Raw genomic sequence first — 23,704 nt, 5'->3', positions numbered from 1 at the left:
ATTTATATTCAAAGGTACATGAGTTTTAAAAGAAATAAAACTCTGCATTCAAGGTTGGATGCATGAGACAAGTGCTCAGGGCTGGTGCACTGGGAAGACCCAGAGGGATGGGGTGGAGAGGGAGGTAGGAGGGGGGATGGAAATGGGGAATACATGTAAATCCATGGCTGATTCATATCAATGTATGGCAAAAACACTACAATATTCTAAAGTAATTAGCCTCCAACTAATAAAAATAAATGAAAAAAAAAAAGAAATGAAAACTTTATTTGAGTAACTTTTCTGAGAAGTACTTTCTTAAAAATATTTGTCTTGAAGTTAAAAATATTGTCAACTACATTCAAATAAGTGTTTATTTGAATGCTTTGTTTCCTAAATGGAACTGTCACTTTGATCAAAGGACATTTAGAGGAGTTGCTGTTTCTCCTTGGGCTGTTTGGCTGGGAGACTCGGATATGAAGCCCAGATAATGCCATTCGGTTGGACTAGCTGTCACGGCCAGTGTGCTGTCTGCGAGGGCTGGATGCCCCACCACACGCCAGCCGCAGCTGCACGATGATCCAGGCAGACACTAATTTCTGTATTTTACTTATTAATAGTTCATACTTCAAACTTTGAGAGTAATTATTTCCCTTCCCAATTTATAGATGAAGAAACTGAAGTTTAGGAATATAGTTCATGGAAATTTCTCCAGCTATTAAGGGATAGGTCCCTATCTATTAAGAGCCACAATAGTCTTGTTTCACCAGGGCAAACTAAATCAAGTCTCCAGATCAAAGGCTTAGATGGACATCTTTAATTTTGCTCTGTGAAGAGGGGGTGAAGACATTAGTAATGTTTCCGTTGTTGTTGGAATGATGATTATTGAGGCTTTAAAAAGTTGCCTACAAAGATTAAAGAGATATTTGAACATGAAATAAATGAATTTTTGTCATCTTTATGTCAAGTCAAGATTTATTTCCAAATCTCAGACACCCTAGCAATAAAAATGGAACACATGCATTAAGGTGTTCAAGTTTTCTGTATTCTTTGTTAAATTTATCTATGTCAAGGTACCCATGGGTATGTAAGCCATTTACTGCTTGGTTTTGTTATTTTGTCACATCTGGCAGAGTTTCAAAAGGCAATGCAAGTAGGCAGGTATTATTGATTGAAATAAACACTTTTGCACTAGTCCCTCTAACCCAGTGTCTACTGTTTGCATTTATTCACCCTCTGTTCCCAGAGGACTGGTGAGTTTGTCTCTTTGGTGAAGAATGGGATAGGAAAGTCTGCAGGTTTTTGCTCCCTGATTACATTATTGCTAAATAAAGTAGTCTCTCCCTTGACTTTCTGTGTAATGAAACTTTAATTGTGTGACCAAATTATACAGAACCTGAAGGTCAAACTACCCAAAATAATACTGCATTGTAGTTTCATCTCTGTGTCTAAAAATACTTGGTTAAATATCAAATTGGCACAGACTTTAAAAAGAAAACTTTAGAGTCCATTGTAATATCTTTGTACCCTGCTAAGACCTCAGAAAATTACACAGCTTCTGAGTGACAAGCTTCTATGAAGGTTTAGATTATGATCTAAGTGAAGATACAGTTCACCAGTTAAAGTATACAGTATTCAATTTACATCACAATGTACATTAATGCACATATATAATAATAATATAATGTACTTAATATGTATTAAATACAGAATGGCTTCAGAGGCCGAAATGAAATCCATTGACTCTAAAACTATAAGAAGCAATAAGAACTGATTGAACAGTAAGAGCTGATTAAACATTTCAGCTTCTCAAACCAAATATAATAGGTGGATATTTTATTGTATTCTGCTGAAAAGACTGGTTGATTATTTTGTATCTTTCTAAAACACATATAGTTTCTAACTGAGAGAACTATTAGTGATTCATTTAATAAATAAATGCCATTTTAAAGTACTCTGAAGATTAATCAATATATTAGAAAGCCTGTATAAAAACATTAATATAGAGATAAGTGAGGAATATTTTACTTAAATTTTATACTATCTCTAATAGAAAACTGAATAGTTTTATCACTGAATAATAGTTTTTTTTAATGGTAATGGTCATAGGAATGCCATTATTCTTTGTAATATTAATAGTAAAGGAAAGATGTTAATGGGACTCATTATGGTATAATGCATGATAAATCATATGATATCTAAAATCCGAAGTTGAAAGGTACTTCTCATGGGGTTCTTAATGATCTATATAGAAAAGCACAAGAGTGAAAAATACAATTTTAATGAGGTATTCTTTGAAATCTTTTTTTTTTGCTTTTAGATAAATATATGCAAATTTAAATCTCAATTGTGTTCACTGAACTATCTCTTAAAGCATTAAGGGCATATTTCTTTTCCATAGTTTCCAAGATTATTTTCATTTATTTTTATGTTGAAGTACAAGACATATCCAGAAAAAGGCAAAAGGCATTATGTATGCAGCTCATGAATGATCAAAAAGTGAATGCAGTTGTCTAAATATTACCTAGGCCAAGAACATTACAGGACTTCCCAGGTGGCTCAGTGGTAAAGAATCCACCTGCCAATGCAGGAGATGCAGATTCGATCCCTGGGTCAGAAAGATCCCTCCCTGGAGGAGGAAATAGCATAACTCCAGTAAGCTTGCCTGGAGAATCCCAGGGACAGAGGAGCCTGGTGGGCTGCAGTCCGTGGGGTTGCAGAGTCAGACACGACTGTGATGGAGCATGCACACACGTCTGCAGCAGGAATGTTACGGGATCTCAGACACCTCCTCTCAGCCTTTCCTGATCGCTACCGCCTCCCTCTTCTCCCTAACTACTCGCTGTCATGACTACTAATGCCAGCTTTGAACTGTGTACAAAAGGGATCTTGCTGTGTATATTTTTTCCTCTTGGCTTCTTGGGTTAACATGCTTGTTAAACACCGTGCCGTGGTGTGTATAGGTGTAACTGATTAATTTTCATTGCTTTACAACATTTCATTATGTGGCTATGCCTAAATGTGTTTATCCATTCTACAAATAGATATGCGAGTTGTATTTTGGGACTCTTCTGAGGAATACTTGAGGAATATGCATGTCTTTTGGTACACAATGTCTGCTTTTCAGTAGGGTGCTTTCTTCAGAGTGGAATTGCTGGCGCCTCAAATAAGAATATGCTGAACTTTAGTTAGAACTTAGTGTAATATGTGAAAGGCTTTTTATAGAGATTGTGCTAATTTACACTCTCAGCAGTAGTTTATGAAAATTCCATTAGCTCGACATCCTTGACAACACTTGATATTGTCAGTTTTATTTTATTTTCACTTTTTTAATGTTTCCCTCTATTTTGTCCAACCTACTTGATGTGTAGAATTCTCACACTGGTTTTAATTTGCAATACTTCCATGACTAATGAGGTTGGACACTTTTGTATAGATTCGTTAGTCGTTTAGATATTTCTTTTATCCTTCTTTCCTTAGTGCTTTGTAGTCCTCTGTATATTCTGGTTATCAATATACTGGAAAATCACATCTCTTATTCTGTGGCTTCTCTTTACACACTTTTAACAACATCTTTAAATGAACAGACATTCTTAAACTCAATAGATTTGGGTTTGTCATCTTTCCTCTTATGGTTTGTGTCTTTGGCATCATGTTTGAGAAGTATTTGTGTTCCTCAGAGTTGTGAAGATGTGAAGTTGTGAAGTCAGCTGTGCTGTCTTCTAGTAGCTTTATTGTTTTGTTTTTCCCATATAGGCCTACATTCTTACTGGAATTCATTTCTGCTTATGATTTCAAGTAGTAATCAACTGGTCTTCCATTACATTTTTTCTTCTTTTTCCCCCAGAGCTGATATTCGATTGGCCTGGCACCATGCACTTAAAGGAAGTTGTTTGTTTCCTTTTTTAATGCTCTGCATTGCAAACATTTTCAAAATTTACTGTGCATATATGTTCAGTCTGTATTCTGTTCCTTTGTGCTGAGTACCTCTCTGCCAGTATGACATTTTCTCTCTCTCTCTTTTTTTTGTATCACATTGTTAAGACCTCACATTCAGTAAAGAAGATCCTCTGACTTTGTTTTTCCTCATGAATATCTTGGTGATTCCCGTCTGTTTATATTTCGACTAAGGATGTGTGAGTATTCTTGTTGCTCCACATCCTCTCCAGTATTTAGTGTTGTCAGTGTCCTGGATTTTAGCTCTTTTAATAGATGTGTAACTTCAGTTCATATTTATATAAAGACTTCTACACAGTGGATTTGCTAAACTCTCTATGTGCAGTAAAATAAATATACATATACATACACAGTCATGTAGCCCATGAATAACAGCAGTTTTATTTTTTCCTTTCCAATCCTTATTACCTGTTAAACAGTTTTGTTACCTTTTTGTACTAATTAGGCTTCCCTGGTAGCTCAGCTGGTAAAGAATCCGCCTCTGATGCAGGAGACCCTGGTTTGATTCCTGGGTCGGAAGATCCTCTGGAGAAGGGGTAGGCTACCCACTCCAGTATTCTTAAGTTTCCCTGGTAGCTCAGCTGGTAAAGAATCTGCCTCTGATGCAGGAGACCCTGGTTTGATTCCTGGGTCGGAAGATCTTCTGGAGAAGGGGTAGGCAACCCACTCCAGTATTCTTGGGTTTCCCTGGTAGCTCAGCTGGTAAAGAATCTGCCTCTGATGCAGGAGACCCTGGTTTGATTCCTGGGTTGGAAGATCCCCTGGAGAAGGGAACAGCTACCCACTCTAGTATGGAGAAGTCCATGCACAGAGGAGCCTGACAGGCTACAGTCCATGGGATCCCAAAGAGTCAGACAACTGAGCGACTTTCACTTTCACTGTACTAATTAGAATATTCACTACAGGTTGAATTGATGGGTCTGTAGACAACATGCTTGCCTGGTACCCAAACTCTTAAAGAGCTCTCAGAATCTTGTCCTATATGTGATGCTGACTGTAAGACTTTTGTAGGTATCCTTTACATAGTTAGAAATACCCTACTTGGCTAAAGGTCTTAATCTTGTTAATTGTTGAATCTAATCAAAGACTCTGTGTTTATCTAGAAGACTATATTTCTTCAACTTGATTAATTACATTGAAGAGTTTTTAAATGTTAAGCAGTCCTTATATTCCTGGAATAAACTTGATTGCATTTTGACCTACTATATCTTTATTTTTATATCCTAATATAATATTGCAAGTATCTTTTAAGGATTGCGGGATCTGTGTTTTAATAAGATTGGCTTTTGTTTTCCTCCTTACAAGTTTTTTTGTCAGATTTTGATATCACAGTTACGCTGGCCTCACAAAACAAACTGGGAAACATTCTGTTTTTCTACTTTTCGAAGTGCTTATGTGATGCTTGTGTGGTTATAGCCTTAAATATTTAGAAGAATTCATTAGGGAAAACAAAAGGGACTGAAGTTTTCTGTGTGGGAAGATTTTTAAATTGTAGATTTAGTTTTGACTATATATAGGCAACTCAGACTTTCCTGTTTCTCACCTGCTTTGGTAAATTACAGTTTGGAATGTGTCTATTTAATCTTTAAAATTATTGGCATAAAATTATTCCAAATATCCTCTTATTATCATTCTCATGTGTGTAGGATCATGGTAAAATGCTCTTTTGCATCCCGGATATTGGGTGTGTCTCTTTTCCTTGATCGGTCTAGCTAGGGTTTGTTTTTTTTTTTCATCTAAATCTCCTTCAAAACCTTAAGACAAATACCATATAATATCATTTATATGTAGAATCTAAACTGTGGCACAAATGAACCTATCTGTAAAACAGAAACAGACTGATACAGAACAGACTTGTGGTTTCCAAGGGGACCGGGGAAGGGTGATGGATGAACTGGGAGTTTGAGTTGGTAAATGCAAACTATTCCATTTAGAATGGATAGCAGCAGGCTTGCTGAATAGCACGGGGAACTGTCCTCAATATCCTGTGATAAACCATACTGGAAAAGAGTATAATAAAAGTATATGTATGCATATAACTGAGTCACTTTGCTGCATAGCAAAGATTGGCACAATGTTGTAAATCGACTATACCTCAAAAATTAAATAACTGTCCTTTGAAGCCTTATTTTTACTGTCTGCTTCTTGCTTCATCCTTGGCTTTAACTTACTGTCTTTTTCCTGGTGTCTGCATTCACCCTCAGCTCACCAATCTTCCCCTTCCTTCTTTTGATGTCCATGTGCTCGATACCAGAGACTTCTCTTCCACGTGTGGTATTGATAATTTGGGGCTTCTCACTCTTTTTTTCCTGGACACCATGACTAGAGATTTATCAATTTTAGCAAACTTTTCAAAGAGCCAGCTTTTGGTTTTGTTGATTTTCTCTAACGCATTCTGTTTTCTATTGCAATAATTTGTGGTATACATTTTTATTATTTCTTCTCTTCTTCTTATTTTAGACTTAAATTGCTCTATATCCTTTAGTTTCCTAAGATAGAGACTTATTTATTTAGATCTTTATTGCTTCTAATACATACATTTAATGCTAAAAATGCTGCTGTACCCCACACATTTTGATAAGTTGTATTTTCATTTAGATCAGTTTTTAAAAATTTGACTTGGGATTTCTACTTCAACTTGGGTTGTTTTCAAACATTTTGTGACTTTCTAGCTATCTGTCTGCTACTGATTAATAGTTGAATTCTATTGTGATTTGAAAGCATACTTTGTATGATTTATATTCTTTTAAATTTGTGAGGGCCCATGCTTCATGAACTTGAGAGGACTGTTTCTGCTATTGTTGGCTGGAATAGTCTAAAACGTCAATTAGATCCAGTTGATTAATAGTGATATGGGTCTTTTACATTCTTGCTGTTTTTCCTTCCTCCTTGATGTATCAATTAGTCCAACTATTATAATGGATTTGCCTCTTTTTCCTTATTGTTCTGTCAGTGTTTGCCTCATTGTTTGGACTCTGCTGTTAGGTCCATATGCATAGAGGAATGTTAAACCATCTTGGAAAATTGATCATTTTGTCATTATGCAATGTGCCTACTTATCTATGATAATCTTCCTTTTTCTGAATTCTGCTTTGTCTGAAATTAATATAGCTATTCTAAGTTTATTTAGATTTAGCATTACTGTAAAAAGTAAAATATAAAATGAACACCAAACTTGAAAATTCCCTGAGAAGACAAAACCATTTAAGCCACATAAGCAAAACTAAATCTAGCCTACTTCATGTGCATAAGCAAAACTTAACTTAGTTTACTTCTTGTAAATGCCTCTGATAATCATTAAAGAAACTTAAGTCATCTTCCTTAACATGGTATTAAATAATTGCTCTTGATCAATCCCCTGCCCTCTAGAAACCCTCATTGTAGTAACCAATCACCTTAAAGGGTAAACCACTTCCTCAGTTTTCACTTCATAAGCCATTCTGTAACGCTGTGCCTCTGAGCTTCATATTAGTTTTGAGGTTGCAAGTGTCTAGTTCTAAACTATTCTTAACATGCACAATAAACTCTTCCTGATTACTATTTTATTGATCTTGTGGTTTTAACTTTGCTAATTATGAATTTTTGAGATTAACCTGGCTTATCTTTCTCCATCTCTTTACTTTTAATCTAGTTTTAGTCTTTCATTTAAAATAGATTTCTTATAGATAGCAAATAGTTGGATCTGGTCATCCTTTATATGCCTTTATACTCTGAAGATCTCTGTTTTAAGCACCATATTTAGATCCACTTTTAAAGTGCTTATTGATATGTTTGGATTAATATTATTTATCACATTTGCAGCTGTCTTCTATTTGTTGTATTTGTATTGTGTTTTTATTTTATTTTATTTTTTTATTTTTGACTGTGCTGGGTCTTTGCTGCTGCGCGAGGGCCTTCTCTAGATGCTGCGAGTGAGGACCACTCCCCAGTTGCAGTGCTCAGGCTCCTCACAGTGGTGGCCCCTCTTGCCGTGGAGCATGGGTTCCAGGGCGCGTGGGCCTCAGTAGCTGTGACACATACACTCAATGGTTGCAGGTTCAGTAGTTGTGGCACTCAGGCCGATTGCTCTGCGACATGTGGGATCTTCCCACATCAGGGATCGAACCCGTGTCTCCTGCATTGGCAGGCAGATTCTTTTGCACAGCCACCAGGGAAGCCCTGTCTTATGTTATTTGTTCTTTCTTTTCTTTTTCTTGTTGTCCTTCTTTTTAATGCCTTATTTGAATTTGACTGAGCATTTTGTAGGATTCTGTTTGATCTCTTCCTATTGTTTCTTTGGGTCTTCCTAGGTTGTGCTAGTGGTAAAGAACCCACCTGCCAATGCAGGAAACATAAGAGACGTGGGTTCGATCCCTGGGTTGGGAAGACCCCCTGGAGAAGGGCACAGCTACCCACTCCAGTATTCTTGCCTGGAGAATCCCATGGACAGAGGAGCCTGGCAGGCCACAGTCCACACAGGGTCACACAGAGTTGGACGCACTGCAGCAACTTAGCAGGCATTGTTGCTTTAAACAGTGATCTTGTGATTAAGAATAAGAGAATAAGTTTATCTTACCTTCTTTTATTCTTTCTCAAATACTCTTCCTCTCTTTACGTAGATCCAGGTTTCTGACATATATCATTTCCTTTGTCTGAAGAACTTCTTTTAAATATTTCTTGCTTGCAGAGTGGGTCTACTAGTAGTGAATGTCATCAGCTTTTGTCTGAGAAAATCTTTATTCCTCATTTAGTTTTGAAGGATAGTTTTTCTGGATATAGAACTGTAGGATTATTTTCACTTCTTTCAACACTTTAAATGTTTCACTCCACTCTCTACTTGCTTGTATGATTTCTGATATAATTTCTGATGTCCAATGTAGTTCTTATTCTTGTTCTTCTAAAGGTAAGGTATTTGTTTTCCTCTGGCTTCCTTCAAAATGTTCTCTTTAGTTTTGCTTTTCTGTATTTTGAATATGTATGACTAAATATAGTTTTATTTTAATTTCTAACCTGATTATTGTTCTTTGAACTTCGTGGACCTTGTGTCTGTCATTAATTTTAGAAATTCATTGGCCGTTATTATTTCAAATATTTTTTCAGCTCCATTCTCTCTACTCACCTTCTTTATTCCATTTATGCATATGTTACAACTTTAACTGTTATCTTATGGTTAATGGATATTCTCTTCCACATTTTTTTTTCCTTTTTGCAATACAATTGGGGATGTTTGTACTTTCTTACCTTTGAGCTCACTGATTCTTTCTTTGGCCACATTGAATGTATCAGTGTATTCATTAAAGATACTCTTCATTTCTGTCACAGTGTTGTTGTTGTTTTTCATTTATTTTTATTAGTTGGAGGCTAATTACTTTAGAATATTGTAGTGGTTTTTGCCATACATTGACATGAATCAGCCATAGATTTACATGTATTCCCCATCCCGATTCCCCTTCCCACCTCCCTCTCCACCCGATCCCTCTGGGTCTTCCCAGTGCACCAGGCCCAAGCACTTGTCTCATGCATCCCACCTGGGCTGGTGATCTGTTTCACCCTTGATAATATACATGTCTTGATGCTGTTCTCTTGAAACATCACACCCTCGCCTTCTCCCAGAGTCCAAAAGTCTGTTCTGTACATCTGTGTCTCTTTTTCTGTTTAGCATATAGGGTTATCAATACCATCTTTTAAAATTCCATATATATGTGTTAGTATACTGTAATGGTCTTTATCTTTCTGATTTACTTCACTCTGTATAATGGACTCCAGTTTCATCCATCTCATTAGAACTGATCCAAATGAATTCTTTTTAATGGCTGAGTAATATTCCATGGTGTATATGTACCACAGCTTCCTCATCCATTCGTCTGCTGATGGGCATCTGGGTTGCTTCCATGTCCTGGCTATTATAAACAGTGCTGCAATGAACATTGGGGTGCATGTGTCTCTTTCAGATCTGGTTTCCTCAGTGTATATGCCGAGAAGTGGTATTGCTGGGTCATATGACAGTTCTATTTCCAGTTTTTTAAGAAATCTCCACATTGTTCTCCATAGTGGCTGTACTAATTTGCATTCTCACCAACAGTGTAAGAGGGTTCCCTTTTCTCCACACCCTCTCCAGCATTTATTGCTTGTAGACTTTTGGATAGCAGCCATCCTGACTGGCGTGTAATGGTACCTCATTGTGGTTTTGATTTGCATTTCTCTGATAATGAGTGATGTTGACCATCTTTTCATGTGTTTGTTAGCCACCTGTATGTCTTCTTTGGAGAAATGTCTGTTTAGTTCTTTGGCCCATTTTTTGACTGGGTCATTTATTTTTCTGAAATTGAGCTGCAGGAGTTGCTTGTATTTTTTTGAGATTAATCCTTTGTCTGTTGCTTCTTTTGCTATTATTTTCTCCCAATCTGAGGGCTGTCTTTTCAGCTTACTTATAGTTTCCTTTGTTGTGCAAAAGCTTTTAAGTTTCATTAGGTCCCATTTGTTTATTTTTGCTTTTATTTCCAATATTCTGGGAGGTGGGTCATAGAGGATCCTGCTGTGATTTATGTCGGAGAGTGTTTTGCCTATGTTCTCCTCTAGGAGTTTTATAGTTTCTGGTCTTACATTTAGATCTTTAATCCATTTTGAGTTTATTTTTGTGTATGGTGTTAGAAAGTGTTCTAGTTTCATTCTTTTACAAGTGATTGACCAGTTTTCCCAGTGCCACTTGTTAAAGAGGTTGTCTTTTTCCATTGTATATCCTTGCCTCCTTTGTCAAAGATAAGGTGTCCATAGGTGCATGGATTTATCTCTGGGCTTTCTGTTCTGTTCCATTGATCTATATTTCTGTCTTTGTGCCAGTACCATACTGTCTTGATGACTGTGGCTTTGTAGTAGAGCCTGAAGTCAGGCAGGTTGATTCCTCCAGTTCCATTCTTCTTTCTCAAGATTGCTTTGGCTATTTGAGGTTTTTTGTATTTCCATACAAATTGTGAAATTATTTGTTCTAGTTCTGTGAAAAATACCGTTGTAGTTTGATAAGGATTGCATTGAATCTATAGATTGCTTTGGGTAGTATAGTCATTTTCACAATATTGATTCTTCCAATCCATGAACACGGTATATTTCTCCATCTATTTGTGTCCTCTTTGATTTCTTTCATCAGTGTTTTATAGTTTTCTATGTATAGGTCTTTTGTTTCTTTAGGTAGATATACTCCTAAGTATTTTATTCTTTTTGTTGCAATGGTGAATGGTATCGTTTCCTTAATTTCTCTTTGTTTTCTCATTGTTAGTGTATAGGAATGCAAGAGATTTCTGTGTGTTAATTGTATATCCTGCAACTTTACTATATTCGTTGATTAGCTCTAGTAATTTTATGGTAGAGTCTTTAGGGTTTTCTATGTAGAGGATCATGTCATCTGCAAACAATGAAAGTTTCACTTCTTCTTTTCCTATCTGGATTCCTTTTACTTCTTTTTCTGCTCTGATTTCTGTGGCCAAAACTTCCAAAACTATGAATAGTAGTGGTAAGAGTGGGCACCCTTGTCTTGTTCCTGATTTTAGGGGAAATGCTTTCAATTTTTCACCATTGAGGATAATGCTTGCTGTGGGTTTGTCATATACAGCTTTTATTATGTTGAGGTATGTTCCTTCTATTCCTGCTTTCTGGAGAGTTTTAATCATAAATGGGTGTTGAATTTTGTCAAAGGCTTTTTCTGCATCTATTGAGATAATCATATGGTTTTTATCTTTCAATTTGCTAATATATTTCTGTCACAGTGTTTTTGACTCCCAAATATTTTGGAATCTTTGGTTCTTTCTTAGATTTTCATGTCTCCGCTGACATTACCCATGTGTTCTTGCATGTTGTCCACTTTTTCCATTACAGTCCTTACCATATTCATCATAATTTTTAAAAATTTCTACTCTGATCGTTCAAACATCTGTAAATATGTGAGCCTGATGGTGATTGTCATTAAGTTTTGATGATTGTCTTGCTCATTGGCCTGCCTTGCAACTTTTTGTTGAAATTTGGATATTTTATGTCTAGTAATGGGAACTGAGGTAAATCGGTCTTTCATGTGAGAATTTATATTCATCTGGCTAGAAATTGGGCTGTATTTAATGTTTTCTATACATGATATAGGTGCCATAGACCTCCAATTCATCTAGTACCCTTGTTTTTGCCTCTCCTTTGACTTCAGCATCCTCTTCAGAGGTGGTCTAGGTTTTGCATTTTTCTCAGTTGTTATCCAGTATTACTATACTGGAGTCCTGTTGGTGTTGATGGTATGATGAGAGAGAATGAGAACGTTCTCCAATACTGTGATTAAATGTCAGTGCTTTAGTCTTTGTCTTAAAACTGTGACCTTCACTAGTATTTGTAGAGGTCCTTGAGAGGTTGTGTGCTTGCCGTGTCTGACTCTGCACCCCATCATAGACTGTATAGCCTGCCAGGCTCTTCTGTCTAAGGGATTTTCCGGGTAAGAATACCAGAGTGGGTTGCCATTTCCTTCTCCAGGGGATCTTCCTGACCCAAGGATCAAACCCACATCTGCTGCACTGCAGGTGGATCCTTTATGCACTGAGCCTTCAGGGAATAGGCTCTGGCAGTCTTTCCCCTGGATGGTGGATCACTCCGAGGGTAGCAGTGGCTACACTTACCCCTCCTTGCTAGAGCCAAGAATTTTTTTTTCTGATCCTCACAGAGCTTTACTGTGGGCTTTCCCTCCAGGAAATGATCTGTGCTCTGGGACAGGCCTCAGGAGCCTCTCACTCTTGGCCTCTGTCAGTGCATCAGGATTACCGTGGGAGCGCCTCTCAGTTTATGGCACCAGCGGATGGAAAGATTTCCGCTCTCTCTGGGTGGCCTTCTCTCTCCGGACCTCAGAGGTGTGCTTAGCCGTGTGTATGAGTCAGCTCAAGCTGCTATAACAAAATGCCATAGGCTGGGTGGCTCAAAAAACAGGCATCTATTTCTCGCATTTCTGGAGGTTAGGAAGTCCAGGATTAAGGTGCTGGCTGACTTAGTTCCTCATGAGGAGCCTTCATGGTTTGCAGACATCAGCCTTCTTGCTGTGTCCTCACCTGGCAGAGTGAGAGAAAGCTCTGGTCTGTCTTCCTCATCTTGTAAGGACGCTAACCTCATCATGGGGTCCCCACCCTCATGACTTCCTCTAAACCTAATTATTTCCCGACGTCTCCACCTCCCAGTACTGTCACCATGTAAGTGGTTAGGGCTTCAACCTGCATGCTTTAGGAGGGACACAACTCAGTACACAGCACCATGTAATCTCAATTTTCTCATAGGTCTCAGAAAATTTATTGATTTTCAGTTTGCCCGACTCTCTTGTTCTATAGAGTGATGGTTTCCCAGTTCTTTAAATAACATAGCTGATGCCTTTCCTATTCACTAATCTGTGTACATGTTCAAGACTGTGAATTTCCTTTAAGAACAATTTTTGCTGATGTTTTATTGCTTTCTATTGTGTGTAGGACATTATATATGAAGAATTGAACAGATAATTTGAGATCTAGAAGGATATCTTCCTACAGAGTATAATTACAGTTGCTTCTGCAGGCAGCAAGGAGCATGAGGCCTCTCTGACCGTCATGTAATCACACAGGTGGAGAAAACAGGAAGCTGAATTTTCATCCCTGTGGGGAGTTGTCTCTCTCTGTCTTACCAGTTATTCTTAGCTGTAGACTCTCAGAGTTTTGACACAAACCCTGTGGAAGTTTATGGGATATTCATGCCCTTGAGGGCTCTAGAACTAAACTTTTATCTTTAACTCTGTGAAGTTGTCCAAAGGTCATTCAGTTCCTTCTCTTTAGAAAGACTTAGGTCACTAAAGAGGAAAACAAGTGTCCCGAAGGTAGGGCTGGCCTCTTGGGCTGTTCTTCTCCCAAATCTTGGACATTTAATATTTTATTGTCTTTTAGATCTTCAGCCCCTCTTTCTTGTTTTGTACAACTTTTAGCAGGGGTCTTGTTCAGAATCTCCTAATCTACCATTACCTTAATATAATTGGGTTTTAGTCAAAAGTTATTTGAATCTCAATCAAATTTTAATCTTCCAAAAAATTATACATGTATTACCCTAACATAAATTTATGTCCATATATCAGCCATGTAACAATTTATAACTATATCTCAACAGTAGTTGAGATCATGGTATCTGGTCCCTAACACTCCATGACAAATAGATGGGGAAACAGTGGAAACAGTGGCAGACTTTATTTACTTGGGCTCAAAAACCATGGCAGATGGTGACTGAAGTCATGAAATTAAAAGACACTTGCTCCTTGGAAGAAAAGCTATGACAGACCTAGACAGCACATTAAAAAACAGAGACATTTCTTTGCCGATAAAGGTCTGTATAGTCAAAGCTATGATTTTTCCACTAGTCATGTATGGATGTAAGAGTTGGACCATAAAGAATGCTTTAGAACTGTGTTGTTGGAGAAGACTCTTATGGGTCCCTTGGACAGCAAGGAGATCAACCCAGTCCATCCTAAAGAAAATCAACCCTGAATATTCATTGGAAGGACTGATGCTGGAGCTGAAGCTCCAATACTTTGGCCACCTGATGTGAAGAGCTGACCCATTGGAAAAGATCCTGATGCTGGGAAAGATTGAAGGCAGGAGGAGAAGGGGCTGACAGAGGATGAGATGGTTGGATGGCATCACCGACTCAATGGACATGAGTTTGAGCGAGGTCCAGGAATTGGTGAGGGACGGGGAGGCCTGGCGTGCTGCAGTCCATGGGGTCACAAAGAGTCAGGCAGGACTGAGCCAGTGAACAGCAATAGTTACGGACTACGGTGAAGAATGTATCTTTCATGTACTTTTTCTCTCTTTCCCTTTGATATTTCTGTCTTGAGAATTCAAACCCTTCTGTACTAAAAGGGCCTCACCAGTGTATTTTACAGCTTTGTGCCCCTACAGATTCTAATATAATGGCTGGTTTGTGGTTCTTCAGTGAACTATTGTTAATATTTTGGTATCCCTCAAAATAAATATTTTAAAGCTATTGAATATTTTCTGAGAGAGATAATAGAAACTGATTTAATATTAATAAAATTCTATACCCTTTTATTTTGAAAATTGAGTGTTATTATATATTCAGAACAAAACTTAACTTTCTGATTTGACTGCTATGCTCCCTTGCTGATCTTCTATTACATTAAACAAAATTCCATTCTCACCCAAGATAGAATCAACTTTTGTTAGATACAGTTGCAGTATCTTATGCAGCATATTAATATGTTTAAATGTTAATCTTATCTGGGTTTATGTTAGCATATTGCCCATTTTTTGATAGTTCTTATTTTTCTTTGCTTTTTCTTTTACATTTCTCTAGACCTGACCTCATGGGATTCATACTTAGTAAAGATTTATAATCAACATCATAAAATAAAGAGCTGATTTCCATTAGACAGCATGTTGCTGTGATATATTTAGTGTCTGTCTATTAGCTGACTGTGTCAAAATGAATTGTACTTGAAAAAAGGTCATATGTAAGTCACATGAATGAGGCAGGTCAGAGGATTTTATTGTTTGCCTGTTTGTTGTGCTGAATTTTTACTCATATTACTATTTATTTTGGTGGGAGCTGGACAGCTTTATATGTAATTACAAGTCTGCTATATAACAGCATGTAACTGGTCCCATGTTCTGATTTATTACAGCCATGTTTTGGAGCCCCTTATGAACTGCCATATGGCTATCTTCCTTTATGCATCTTGACTTTCATAGATGAATTGCTCAATTACTATTTGCAAAAGAAATTAATGCTATAACACTTCTTCATAAACTTTAGAATCGCTATGAAAATACTTAAAATCGTGTGAGAAACTTTAATTCATTAACTCCATAAATTATCTTGGTTAGAATACATTTCTAAACCCATCTATGAACACCTCATTGAGTTTGAAAATCATCAAGTCTTGAAGAAAAATATAATTAAGGCTTTTGATTTTAATCACATAAGACACATCACCTTAATTTTACTTTTAGATATTTCATATATTTGATGATCTGATGGCATATTCTTTTACATTATGCATCTACTAGGAGGTTACCGTTTATGTGAAAGTATCCTATTGATGATTGAACGTTTGTCTTTTAATTTTGAGAAAATATAGTTAATGGAACAATCCTATTGTCTGTAAAATCAACTGGAAGAGGTATGTCCCAGCCAGTAATAATCTAAGTTGCATTAATTTCAAATGTGTCAAAGATGTTAAATATAAATTATGAGAAAAAAGGAAAAAACCCTCAGATAAAATATCAGGTTTCCTCTAGGGTAGGTTGTTTGCTTTCATGTCCTGTAAGAGTGAGGCCTTTTGATGCTTAGCTAAATTATGGGCTTTTGATTCGGAGAAGTATGGAATTAAATCCTTACCCTGTCACTTTCTAGCTGTGTGGTTCTAGGCACATAACCTCTATAATTTTTGTTATCCTCAGTTTTATGGTGGGCAGAAAAATACTTCACAGCCTTGAGGCAAGTATTAAAACTCCATAATATGTATTTCTGCTGTGTCTGATGTTGAGACACAACCTTTTATGTTGAAGACAGTCCAATTGATAGCACAAAAGACATTTGTTACTTATTCCTACTTTTGGAACTTAACCCTAGTAAACTCTTCTCCTAAAACCTTTTCTCTCTCTGAAAAATTTTGAGATAAAATAGCAAGGGGAAAAGAGCACGATTTATCCACAAGCCTGAACAATGTTCAGGGAGCAGGCCAAAGACCAAAAGCACAAATCATTCTGACCTGCATTGAAATGCAGACTCTAAAGCCCCTCCCACAGATGCAGTGCGTGACAGTACCTCAGGTCATGCAGACCCACGCTCAAGTTCAGAATCTATGATATAAGGGAAGACATGCACATTCTCATAATAAAATTAGTTTTTCAAAAGAGAATGAGACATTTAAATTCATGCATTCCTTTATGAATTATAATGATATGAAAAAATCTTATAGCAAATTGAGAAAAGTCTCTTAGGCAATGGAATTACATTAGGAATATTAGTATGCATTGGACTTTTCATTTATAAAGCAACATGGCATCAATTCCCTGTTTCAGTCATAGACATTATACAAAAATTCCTGTTAGATCATTGAATTCTACAACAGAATCTTTGTTATCTTATGTTTTAAGTTATCAACACATGGAGCAAAATGCAAATATTATTGTTCAGTTAAATATATTTAATTAGTAGTAATGGTGCATGTTTTCCCAATGTTATTGATATTAGAATGTTATTTAAGGTACCCAAAGCATTACTAAGTGATATTTTTGCCTGTTCTGTCATTGTACACACTTATGTGTATACACATGTGTTACTTTATTTTGCTAATTATTGTAAAATTAGTACATGCTAGTTAAAAAATTTAGAAATGAATAAACTGTACTAGGTTAAAATCTCATATTCCCCACCTCACAATTTCCCTATCCCTTGTAAGAAATAATCACTTAAAATTTTGAATGTGCCCAGATGTTTTTATAACTTATACAAACTAAGTAATTTATATTTCTTCTTTATATTCTCAAAATTTAAATAACTCATAAATTGATCACATAAGCTGTGAAGGGCTTCCACTTACAGATGTCCTCTTCCCATGTGCCTCTCTGTGGCCACTCTTACCTGCATCTTTTCTCCCAGTCCCATAAAATGCTGAGATCGTCATAGTGCCATCTATCTCAATCTGTGAACTTATATTAATTTTGGAAACATGCAAGATATTTTGGAGGGCTATCTAATTCATCATCCAGCTGTTCCCTGCAAAAATCATAATTAGGTATTGTATTAACCTGCCAGCCGTACCCAGGAAAATAGAATCAGAAGTATAAGAAAGTCTGATTATGATTGAATATCTATAAACGTGGTCCTCAACCTTGGAGACACATTACCCTGACTTGGAGAGCCTGTAAAGAATCAGACATGCACACACATGTACAACAATGCCCAGTCTGAGCACTGGGATGTTTAATATGTCATTCAGATTTGGGAAATACTGTCTAAAAAATGAAACTGCCCTTCATCAGCCATTCTAAAGAAAAGGTTGGTATAAATGGACACTTTCAGGCAAATGTGCGTGGTTTTGACAGAAAAGGAGACCCTGGTGTGCTAAATATGAAGTGAGGATGGATATTAGGTAGTGTGACACAGTTAACCTTTTATACCAGATCCTTGACTCATGGAATAGGGTGGAACATTCTAAAAGTGTCTGGTTATTAGAGTCCAAATATCTATGGGATTAAACGATGTTCTCCTGTTTATGTTCTGGGAAATACTAGCCAAGAATATGGGGCTAATAGATTTCAAACATGCTGCATAACTTGCTCCCTCAGGAGATACAGTGTTTATTTGTATCTCCTCATTTGACCTGTTCAGAGAGATATTATAGTCAAGAAACTTGTTGAACTTTGGTTTGTTTTTAAGCCCAGTGTTATCCAAACATACACACCCAACAGATATTTTGTTGAGAACCTCTTTAAGCCCAGCCATGTTCTAGGTACTAAGGAAGGAAGGTCAGTAAAAGTACCTGCTTTACAGAGCTTATCTTCTGGGTGGGGTGGTGGGGGGAAGATCAACAAACAGGATCCCCCAATAATGAGTAATATGAAGAAGATAAAACAGAAAGGTAAGATGCCAGGGTGCCAGCTACACTCCTTCAGAAGCTGGGGGATCAGAAAGGGCCCGTTTTAGGTGGCGCTCTTTAGAACAAGCCTGAGATGCCAGGAGGAGCTGGTTGTGCCAGAACTTTCAGAACTTTCAGAGGGGACTGAGCAGCCAGTGTAAAGGCGCTCAGGGCTGAACTTGGTTTCCACACGGAGGCTCCCTATGCTTCGAGCATTGTGGGGAGGTGGCCAAAGATGGTGCTGTCTGACAAGGAATTCGGATTTTGTTCTACGTGGTAAAGGAAGCAGTGTGGGTAACATAGTTTATTTTACCTTTAAAAATCGTACTGACTGCTCAGAGGGGACGAGATCAGGGATGTGGTTGGGCATGGGCATGGGAAACAGAAGGCTGAAAAGATGAGGAGGAGCTATTGAAGTAGTTCTGGTGAGACACTGCTTTGTTGAACTTGGTGGTCATAGCTGAGATGAAGGGAGATGCCCCGATTTGGGATATAATTTGAAGAAACTGTCACAAAGCTGCCTGTTTTGTGTGAGCCTGAAAATTGGGTGTATGAGGTGTTGGGGGTGTTGGGGGATAAGGGGAATACAATCAAATTAATTTGACTATGAAAAACCCAACTTTGTTTTTATTATTATTATTTTTTACTATGTTAGAAAATATTTTGGTAAATGCTTATTTGTGAAGTAGAAAGAAAAGGAGGCAAATGGATAGATTCTCTGGGGATTGGTGCTATGGAAATGTTTGCTTTGTCTGGTATGGTCTCCATGAGGGTGACCTCATTTGTGAATTGAGTTATGGTAAGGGGGCATACCACGTGGCTGAGTAGATCATAATAAGATCCCTAATTTTGTTGCATGTCTTAATTGTTACAGCTAAACAGAAAAAGGAGGAGGAGGGGAAGAGAAGGAGAACAGGAAGGTGGAAGGGAAAGAAGAGGTGGAAGAGGACAAAGAGAAGATGAAATAAAAATTTTAAAAGTTAAATATCAATTATTGAGAACAATTTCTGTCTCATCCTAACTTTTTCACATATGCAGCTTTACCATATGTCAATGTGGGAGAAAAATAAAAGCTGTTTAAGTGTGGGCTTTGCAGGTGTTAGGTAGATGCATCCTGATATTGTGAAAGGGACATTGCTCCTGGTCATACCATATAATAGTTTTGCAAACACCAGAGGCTTTTGTTTTTGTTGTTGCCATTTTGACATTTAATTTCTTCATTTGCAATTTGATGGTACTAGCTCAGCAGCATTCCTATGGTCTTTATAGCTTTCAGATTCTAGAGTCTGTCAGTCTAATTTCAGGTCTTTCCAATTATTATTGATTCCAGTTTCCCTTAACAATTTTTTAAATACAGAAGCTTTTACTTTATTATTTTTTTTTAACTGAAGAAAAATGATGTGTAACAACAGTTTTTAATGTGTGTATCCAGCTGTGTGGTGAGCGAAGTTTAACAGCCTGTTCTCTGACTTGAAGGTCTGGTGATGCTCTCATTTATGTTGCTGAGTCAGATGAGAGAGTGAAACGATAGAAACACGCCTTAACCTTGCTCATTCATCAGCTACGGGAGCAACTTCTATGCCGAATCTGATTCTAGTCTTTGAATACAAGAGGATGTTCTCACTGTTCATGTCAATAACTTTCATTTTCATCTGCACTTCATAGAAACAAACTTTACTGGGGGTTTCACAGCAAAAGCTGACTTCATGCAGATGGTGGGATTTAAACTGCTATATAGAAAGCAGTTTAGACTATAGTAACTTCTGCAGATGAAACATTATGATAAAACTATTAATAATATGATCTTCTTTAAATGGTTGCCATTTTATAAGTTAAAAGCAAATCAGACACTGCTTATTGGTGTTTTAGGGGACAAAGTGAAATAGATACTCTCCAGATGCACTGATTTCCTTCTTGCTCTTTTCTTCTAGGGATTTGTAGGAAATGGAAACGCAGATAGTGTTGTGTACTATAGACTCCAGCCTTCTATCAAAGCCAGATTTCTGCGCTTCATCCCTCTAGAGTGGAACCCCAAGGGCAGAATTGGAATGCGAATCGAGGTGTTTGGATGTGCATATAGTAAGTATTTGTTTATCCAACACAGTGGAATAGATATCAAAGGAGGTGTTTTAAAAGCCAAACTGTATGCCGAAATTGACTTCAGAGCTATGTAAAGAGACAGAAAAACAGGCGATTTTTGTGGAAAGCTTTATATGTGCCCATACATGCCAATATTGGCTTATGTGTTCTGCTTTTATATTATAAATCAGAAATGGGTGCATTTTATTGACAAACTGATACAGAGATAGATAGATGTTTGTAGACACATATGAATCCATTTACCCAAATCTGATATTACTGACTAGATCTTAACTTGTAAATATTAGAACTTATCTCTATAGGCTATATTTGATGATATTTCATTTGGGTAGCCTAAACTTCATAAAACACAGTAACCCATTTAGTAAAACCAATCATCTGTTATGAGAACAAAGAATGCTTTTCCTCTGCAGCCTAAAAATAATATGCCATGAAACTCATTTATAAATACGCTATGCCCTGAACATAAATTCATAGAGAAGGTAAAGACCCCTGCCAAAGTGTAAAATGTGTTTGAAATACTTTCACATAAGAAAAGATAGAAACCACAGATTTCACTTAGTCTCCTCTTCATGAAGCATTTTATTATGTCTTTCTGTGGGACAGGGACCTGAGAGATATTGATGGTCCACCTCAAGCCACACCATCCTGCCAGATGCCCTGTTATTAGAGAACAGTGAGTGAGTTAATGTGGTCTACAGTGATGAGACCAGCAGTCTGAGGTTTGGAGACAGTCAGTAATTTGCCCAGTGTCTCACGACTTAGTCCACAGAAGAACCGTTCGGTTCCACTACATCCTGATTCCTCTAGTAAACCTTTATTTCTTCAGCCACTCAAGCTTTCTTCTCACGTGTCTCATGGATTTCTCAGGCTCACTTTATTTACTTAAAAGGCAGGCATGTCATAAACAGGACAGGCAGCTTGTGGAATTTGTCTGTGCTGTGTCGGACAGAGAAACCACATTGACAGATTGTATTAATAGCAATAGAGCACTCATGTTAATAGGATTAATTTTTATAATTCTAAAAGTAATCTTTTTCTTGAGTGCTTGTTATATGTTTGACACCACATTGAGCAGTTAGTTTATAATTCACAACCAAGTCCAGATAAATATTATTAGGTAACTCTTCCATTCCCCTGCTTTGCAAATGAGGAAGCTAAAGCTTAGAGATTCAACTCTTGAGACTGTGACTACCTCCAGTCACCCAAATAGGAAGTGACAGGATTTGCAGCCTCATCTGCCAGACTCCAGAACCCCAGCTCATGCTCCTGCCTCCTCCAGCTGTTAAATCCAAGACGAGCCATGGGCAGCTTCACTCCTCACCGTCTGCCTGACACTTTCTGCTGGCTTTCTTGGCATCTGCACTTCAGCTCAGCTGCTCCTCCCTTTGCAATGATCTCACTTGAATAAAATTATCCTTAAAAAAAAAAAATCCCACCCCAGATTGTGATTCTGGAACAAAGAATCTGGACAGTCTTATTTGTCTTAGGATTGTGGAGTTTTAGCAAAGCCCATGCCATACAATGGACAATCAGCAAAGCAAACTCCAAAATGATTCGTATTTATAGTTATATTTTCTACTGGTTCAGAGCATCCACTTTGCAAAATATTTATCGTTGTATAATAATACAAACAGTTCTTGAGCACTTACTCTGCGTCAGATAACAGTTTTTATAGATATTCTAATTTAATCCTAAAAATCACCCATCCAAAGAAGTCTTAGAAATATTAAGCAGTTTTCCCAGCAGCACACACTTCATATTTTGAATCTCATGTGTAAATTCAAAGTTAGTTTAACAAGGCTATTGACACTGGTCTCCTTTAGTAATGAAGTGGCTGCTGGGAAAGGAGGGTCTTTGAGTCTCTATGAAGTGGCTGCAGGTTCCTATGAGTTCTCTGCTGCCTTGTACTGGATGATAACTCACCTTCCTCCCATCTCCCACCCTTGTATTGATCTGCAGCCCCATGGAACAGTGTTTTCACTGTGACTTCATTTGCTGTCTCTTGGAGTAAAGTGTATCATCTGTGCATTTAGTCAGCCTCCTTTTTTCATGGACCCACGATTGAAGGATCAATACTTAGAGGAAGTATTTTAAACTCAAACATAAAAACACATGGTAAAATGATATTGTTGTTGCTGTTCAATTGCCAAAAGTCCTGTCCGACTTTTGAGACCCTGTGGCCTGCAGAACGCCAGGCTTGCCTATCCTTCACCATCTTCCAGAGTTTGCTCAGACTCATGTCCATTGAGTCGGTGATGCCATCCAACCATCTCATCCTCTGTTGTCCCCTTCTGTTGGATAATTTTGGATAAAAGAGAAAAAAATAAACTTAATTGAAAAATACTCTCATAGATGACCAAAAATAACCTCAACAAGGTTGTCTGTGAATGCCTTATGAGAATGTATTTGATCAAGTTGACTAAAGTCATTCATCCATTACACCATAGTCAACACTCTTATTCTCCATGTATGCATAGCATTAGCCTTGCAGAATATTAGTTTACTAAAACATTATACTATTTAATTATCATTACTGGAGAGTTAATATGTGTCAGATACTATTTTTTATAATCTTAATGACACAGTGAAGTCAGTACTTGGATGTTACCATTGTATGGTCTGCTAAATGACCCCTGTGACTTGCTCTGGGTTGCCTGGCACAGAAATATCTGTGATCATTAGTGTTCCCTGCCCTCAATAGGACAAGCCATAGGTCAGTACAAGAATCCAGTTTAGGATTTTGTCTGCAAGTCTTCTGGGTAGCCAAGATCAGACTGGATTTTCTCCAGATATGCAAGGCCTTTCTTCTGCAATCCTTACAAGAAGAAGAAAGAAAAGAAAAAAAAAAAAAAGGAAAAGTGTTAAGAGTGTAGTATGAGCAGGATCTCTCCTAGACCACAATCTTTGGATACCTGTCCTTGTTGGCCATGAAGTGGGCCTCCTGTGGGCTTGAGGAAGGCCTGGAGCATTGCATCTAGCAGCTGGCTTGTGCGTTCCCATTGCCTGCACCATATTATCACGACTTTGGGTGGGGGAGTGTGGTTACCTGAGCAA

The 23,704-nt window shown here is 37.5% G+C and overlaps 1 protein-coding gene across 2 annotated transcripts in view; it reads left to right on the top strand.

Annotated features, from left to right (window-relative positions):
• Positions 1 to 23,704, top strand: part of CNTNAP4 (contactin associated protein family member 4) — a 271,612-nt gene that overhangs the window by 128,645 nt on the left and 119,263 nt on the right. For both annotated transcript variants that reach the window (XM_070451515.1, XM_070451514.1), the window contains exon 4: positions 20,479 to 20,626. In XM_070451515.1, coding sequence (XP_070307616.1) covers positions 20,479 to 20,626 — 148 coding nt within the window. The remainder of the gene's footprint in view (positions 1 to 20,478; positions 20,627 to 23,704) is intronic.

The sequence above is a fragment of the Odocoileus virginianus genome, chromosome 20 (assembly GCF_023699985.2).
Source record: "Odocoileus virginianus isolate 20LAN1187 ecotype Illinois chromosome 20, Ovbor_1.2, whole genome shotgun sequence".
In the NCBI taxonomy this organism is placed as follows: domain Eukaryota; kingdom Metazoa; phylum Chordata; class Mammalia; order Artiodactyla; family Cervidae; genus Odocoileus; species Odocoileus virginianus.
The sequence above is the reverse complement of the archived record's forward strand: the minus strand, read 5'-3'. Positions and strand labels throughout refer to the sequence as shown.